General features: G+C 35.2%; 1 protein-coding gene across 2 annotated transcripts in view; it reads left to right on the plus strand.

Annotated features, from left to right (window-relative positions):
• fkbp5 (FKBP prolyl isomerase 5) overlaps positions 1-2,007 on the plus strand; it is a 25,841-nt gene extending 23,834 nt beyond the window's left edge. For both annotated transcript variants that reach the window (XM_042508099.1, XM_042508091.1), the window contains exon 11: positions 970-2,007. In XM_042508099.1, coding sequence (XP_042364033.1) covers positions 970-1,071 — 102 coding nt within the window. In that variant the 3' untranslated portion in view covers positions 1,072-2,007. The remainder of the gene's footprint in view (positions 1-969) is intronic.
• The last annotated feature ends 4,332 nt before the right edge of the window (positions 2,008-6,339 follow it).

Here is a 6,339-nt window from a genome sequence, read left to right on the forward strand (position 1 = left end):
GAATTATCTCAAGCAGCAACACAAAATGTTATCATTGAAAAGTTTTGTAATGTGTGGGAATCTCGTATATATGGAGGAACATTCTCACGAAATGCATATAGGACATGCAGAGTCTATGACTGCAGGAGATTCTGAGTTATCCTAATCAGTCTAATGCAAAAGTTCANCGGGGTCAGAATGACCCCAGAGGACAAAAGGTGTTTAGCAATCAGGAGGACAAAAGAAAATGAGGAATTATCTCAAGCAGCAACACAAAATGTTATCATTGAAAAGTTTTGAAATGTGTGGGAATCTCGTATATATGGAGGAACATTCTCACGAAATGCATATAGGACATGCAGAGTCTATGACTGCAGGAGATTCTGAGTTATCCTAATCAGTCTAATGCAGAAGTTTAAAACTCATTTTAGTTGTGGGACCACATTCAGCCCAGTTTGACCTGTAAAACCATCAGATATTTTACAGTTTATCAAACTTTGATTCAGTAAAAATGCTTGATTTACAGGATGGGTGTAGTTTGAGATGTCCTGAACTCAAATGTTTCAGTTTTTGTCTGGAAATGCGGAGCAATGGCTTTTTATAGCTCCTCAATTTTCAGATTTGAGGAAATGTTTTTATGATAGAAATGTGGGACATTTACCTTGATATATTTCTAAATGTGTACAATTAAAATGCTTGATTTTTGCATCTGTATATATAGTCAGAGATTTTCTCAACTGAAATGTACCAGTCAGTGTCAGGAATTATTGATTATTTTTTATTTCCAGCAACCCAAAAAATCAAAGAATAAAACAATTTCCTCACAATAAAGTGGTATTTACTTTATAAGAGGGCCAGATTGGACCCTTTAGAGGGCCGGCTCTGGCCCAGGGGCCGTACATTTGACACCCCTGTTCTAAAGACTTGCCTCATCAACAATAGTGTATTTTAGACCGCTGTAGTCATGTGTGCTTCATCTGCTCTGCACAGGTTGGGAAGATGAAGAGGAGGCGGGATGAGAGCGTGAGGAGCGGCATTAATGGTGAAGTGGGCCTCAAACGGCGGCGGAGGAGTCAAGACTGTCCATCGTAGAAGTGACATTTGAAAGAGGGAAAAAGAAAGACATGCTTTCCCTGGCTTTCAAAGCCCAGGGAGCCGAGGCAGGAACGAAGTCGTATAAAAGCCTCTAATCCAAACCTCTTTATCCCAAAATCAAACGCTACCATTCCTGCATTTAAAGCAGAGCGCGAGCAGGGACGTTTGGAAACCAAACAGCATTTCCCCTGTCACACGGACCGTGCAGCTGCCAGGACACACCTCCCAGTGGAGTCAGAGCCGCAGAATCAGTGAGTTAAGATTGGTGAACACTTTTGGCTCCCACCTTTTATTTTGAAAAACTATAGTTTATTTTTTCAGAAACACAGAGGAATTCCATTTTATGTGTCACTCGGTTGCGGTGTAGAGTTCAGATGTGCCTCCACGGTGTGTTTCCAATTTCCAAACTGCACTTGCTGGTTTTTCAGACCTCTGACTCGTGTTTGGTATTATGCCTTTTCTTGGGCAGCTGCATGCATGCATCACGAGGTGTTTGGGATACAGACTTGAAACTTTACTATTTTTTTTAAGTGTGCAATATGTACTTTGGATAAAAGTTGTAACAAGTCCCGTTAGCTCTGTGGTATTTTAAACGCGTCTGTTCAGAAGAAAGAAGAGCAAAATAGCTTTGTTTATAAAAATAATCATAGCGCAGGAGAGCCTGCTTTCATTTAATGTTGGGGAAAAAAGTGAAAAAAAAACAAACAAAAATGCTACAAATACAGGACTCATTAAAAGTAATTATCTTTCAGACATGAATCTGCATTATCGCCATAAATCAATGATAAAAACCAACAGTTTTCAATCAGCTGAGGCAGAGAGCAGAATCTGAGACAAGCACAAACGAAATTATACCAAATTCTGGCGTTCTGGCAAATTCACAATTCACTGTTTCGTTACTGCTAGTAACAGCAGAATTAATATGATAATATTTTGTAATATTATGCTACTACCTATAAAGCCAAATCAATACATCCTTGTTTATAACAGAATCTAATCTGTGGTGCAGAGAGATTGTTTCAAGAAATACAATTCAGATATAGCCCCTTGTTTTGGGGCAAAGACGAGGCATTGTTTTACGATGGATGAGACCACGGTCATGCACTAAAATAATTTATTCATTACTACATGCATGGTAGATCATTATTAATTTTCTGAAATCTTGTGTTTTATCTGTTAAAACATGTCACAGTACAAGCAGTTAAAAAAAGAGAGAGAAGCCAGTCTGTTATTGTAAAACAATGATGATCTTTTTGGGAGTGATGGACTGATTACATTTACAGACAGTGGCAGCTGTAAAAACTTTGATAAGATTTAAAAAAAATAAATAAATAAAAAAAAGCAAAAGTTAAAATATGTAAAAGTAAATGTTTCCACTCCTGAACTCTGGTGGATTTTAGTGATGACTTTCTTCTTCTGCTGCACTCATTGTATGTTTATCTGTCAGCTAACTGCAGAAACAAGCATGGCACACTCTTCAACACATAAAGTCTGCATTCAGCAGATGACTGCCAGAAATCCTCCTAATTATCATTCAAACTTCTTACAAAAGAAGGCGATTGATCATAATCACACTCGCCCCGGTTTCCACCTTTGCATTTGACAGGGCGGATGCACGACTATTAGGGCTGGGTATCGTTACTTGATGCCTCTAAGACAATGATTCCCAACTGGTTCAGCCACTGGGTCCAAATTTCTCCTTAGTTATTAGTTTAAGGTCCGCAAACAAGAGAAATTACCAAGGATGACATTTTATTTGACTAAATGCAAATAAGACATGGGCATAAAATTTATTGCAGGAATAAAGTATAATTAGTTGAAATCAGTGGCATTTCTAGCATTTGAGGACATTGGGGGCTTAGCTCAGACATTTGTGGGGGGAAAAAAGTCACCTTTAAAATTTAGGGTCATTTTTTTAATTTTATTTTGCTTTCTCTAAACATTTTGGTGACTTTTAAAGAAAACATGCCTTTCAAATCACATGGCCTCCAAAATAAAAGTCAAACAAAATACACCATTTATTTATCAAAGCCAGAAACTTTAAAAACAAGAATTATGGTTGGATTTTTTAAATTTCCGACATCCCTTGAATACGTCATTTGGGATGAGCGCGTCATGCATTTTGCTCAAGTCACTTGGGAAGGCTCAAGGAAAAATATATGTAGCTTTGGGAAGGGGCCAAAAAAGAAACAAGACGGCCAGTTTTTTACAAACTTCACATGGTCGGGAGTCACTTCTGTCTGTTCAGAATGGACCTGGGACCCACTTTTTGACTGCACATACCAGTTGAGACCCACTGCTCTGTTGGTTTCATTTTAAGGCTACCGGTATTGTGATTTTTTATAACGATGCTCAGCCGAAGTGCTGACTCTGAGCGCAGGTGGGAGAGGAACACAGCTTTAAACTCAGCAGAAACACCGTTTTCATTCAATCTCAGAAATCACGTGAATTATTTCAACTCTGTTGACGTGATCAAACCCTGATCATAATTTTACAGCTGTGCAGTTGTTTTTTGCCTCAATCCCGAATCTGGTATCTCTTTATTTCACTGCATCTAATGCAACAAACACTGTTATCTTTTCATGAAATGTCTGGATAAAGTCTTGACGATAATCTTGAGATGTTTCATAAACATTGGTCGGTTCAGAATGAAACCTTAGCTGTCTTAAATATTTTGTCTAAAAAAAAAAAAATCAACAGTGTGTATGTGTGTGAGTGTGTGTGTGTGTGTGTGTGTGTGTGTGTGTGTGTGTGTGTGTGTGTGTGTGTATTAATATATACTGTTGTATGTTAGCAAGGTTTTAAAAACAGCTTCTTATGTTTTCAAGTACTGCTGGCTCCAAACATTCAAACATTTTGTACAGTGGAAATGAGCATGAAGTACTTTTTTTCTAGCAATTGTAAATTGCATTTAAGAATATATATATAATATTTATCCCTTACTGTCAACCAGAAAAAGATTTCCACGCCTCTGAGTGCTATAGTCATCATTTTGATAACATGACAATTACAGGAATAATTTGGAAGGTTTTGACATAAAACAGCAGGAGAAAATGCAGCTTGTTAAACCGCAAAGCTGCCGATGTGTGATTGGATTTTATTACAAACTGTTATGTCATATAAAATGTTTACATGTATTCAAAAGATCTTTACCCTGTAAAGCGAAATGTGATCAATGTTTTAAAATGGCATTTATGCAAAGAAATATTTTCAGAAAAAACTACATAAGGTACCTTTGTTCATGTCTTCTTTATATATTTTTTTATTTTTTTGCACTTTAAAAGCATTAAATAAATCCAAAAGTTGCATTTAAAGAAATATGTCATTCTTCAAGTTTTAGGTCAATATGTTTACAGTGTAATAACAAGTGCAATAACATCTTTAAAGTTTTCTTTTGACTCTAGCTGTATTGTCATAAAAATGGTTAAATGGGAAAAATATCATGAAACAAATTTAAAAATCTTGCACGAGAATTGATACAGTGGCTGATTTAACTGTAATTTGTGTCAAATCTAATACAGTACAGAGATTTAACTTAAATTTAGACATGATTAGAATTTCAGCTTCGTATTCATTGTCATGAGTTCAAGGTCTGCACATAAACTACCACATATTCAATTTTATTTGACAAAATGTAAATAAAACATAGGCTTAAAACACAATTAAATAAACATATTGCAAGGATAAAGAGCAATTAATTAAAACCAGTAGCATTTCTATAATTTGAGGATATCTGGGACTTGGCCCGAACCTTTATAGGATTTTGAGTTTATTTTATTTCATTTATTTATTTATTTTTTATCGCCCTATGGCCTTCCCGTGTGTTATCGTGCTTTTTTTATTTATTTATTTATAAGAGAACAGACATGTTTTTCTTTAAAAATTATAGGCGGTTTTTTGTCTTTGTTTTAGCGATTTTCTTTTTCTCTAAAATCTTTTGGCAATATTTTTTCGCTAAAACGTTTTGGCTACTTAGTCGTGATTCACTTGTGGTCCAATCAGAATGGACCTGCGACCCACTTTTGGACTGTGACCCACCAGTTGAGAACCACTCTACTAAAATATGCTTCTGAAAACTGGCGAGAAATAGGCAATGCAGTAACAGATTATTGATTCTTTTTTAATCTGTGCACTTCATGAGCAGTGATTGGCAAGACTGAGTGCTGCGTTCAAGACTCCTCGACTCTGACTGGTATATTTTTATTACTGCGGGTCAAATGCCATTAGAGGCACTATGAGGAGGAGGAGGAACATGTTGTTTTTTTTCACAGATTATCTGTGTCCTGTACTACTGTGTGAATATAGTTACAGTGCAGTGATTTTTATATATGACTGTTTTTTTTTTGTTGTTGTTTTTTTGATTGACCAGCTTTAGCTTTAATAGGCTCTAAACACAATACAACCCAGAAAATCAGTGTCTGTGTAACATTCAGGAAAGAAATAATTAATTGGTTAATGCCATTTAATTCAGTTGATTGAATTATTAACACTTTATTAACCATTTTTATTTACAAATTGTTGATTTTTCATGGTTTTCACAGGCAAAAAAAAAAAAGCCAAAAATGATGATTAAAGAACAAACTGGCAACTGATCATAACTGAATGCTTTTAAATTAATAGTATTACTTGAATTAATATAATCTAATTTTAACTAATCTAATCAAAGTTTCTGGCTCTTTCACACCATTCGAGTTGTTCGTCAGTTTGTGTGAATAATTAGAAGAAATCGAGGAAATAAATCAATAATGATGAGATGCCAGTCTGCTGACGCCTATCGGTACTTACACACATTAATACCAGACGGCCTGAATCATGCATAACATATAAAGAATGGCACACTGATTAATAAGATTTAAATCATAAAATTAACACATTACATTCCAGTCCTATGATTTATTCAGTCACACAAACAGCTTCATTGACAAAACATGAGCTAACTGATTGTTCATGATATATGGACTGTTAATGGAAGTAATATGAAATCAATTTACACACGTACGTGTCACAGATATCTTTTGAAAATAGACATTTTCTATACAAAAAAAACAAACAAATGATTGATTCTTAACAGCATTTGCGTACTACACAAAAGTACTATTGCCACAAATTTAAAGGATATGATATAAAAATAATACAAAATAATGTGAATATTAACCTGCACCTTTTATAAAAAAGCTAGAGATGAGACCACAGTAAAAATATAATCTACAAAACTCTGCTAAAAATATACTCTTTGTGATTCTGACTGTTAACAGCCAACAGGTT

The sequence above is a fragment of the Plectropomus leopardus genome, chromosome 2, assembly GCF_008729295.1.
Source record: "Plectropomus leopardus isolate mb chromosome 2, YSFRI_Pleo_2.0, whole genome shotgun sequence".
Classification (NCBI taxonomy): Eukaryota; Metazoa; Chordata; class Actinopteri; order Perciformes; family Serranidae; genus Plectropomus; species Plectropomus leopardus.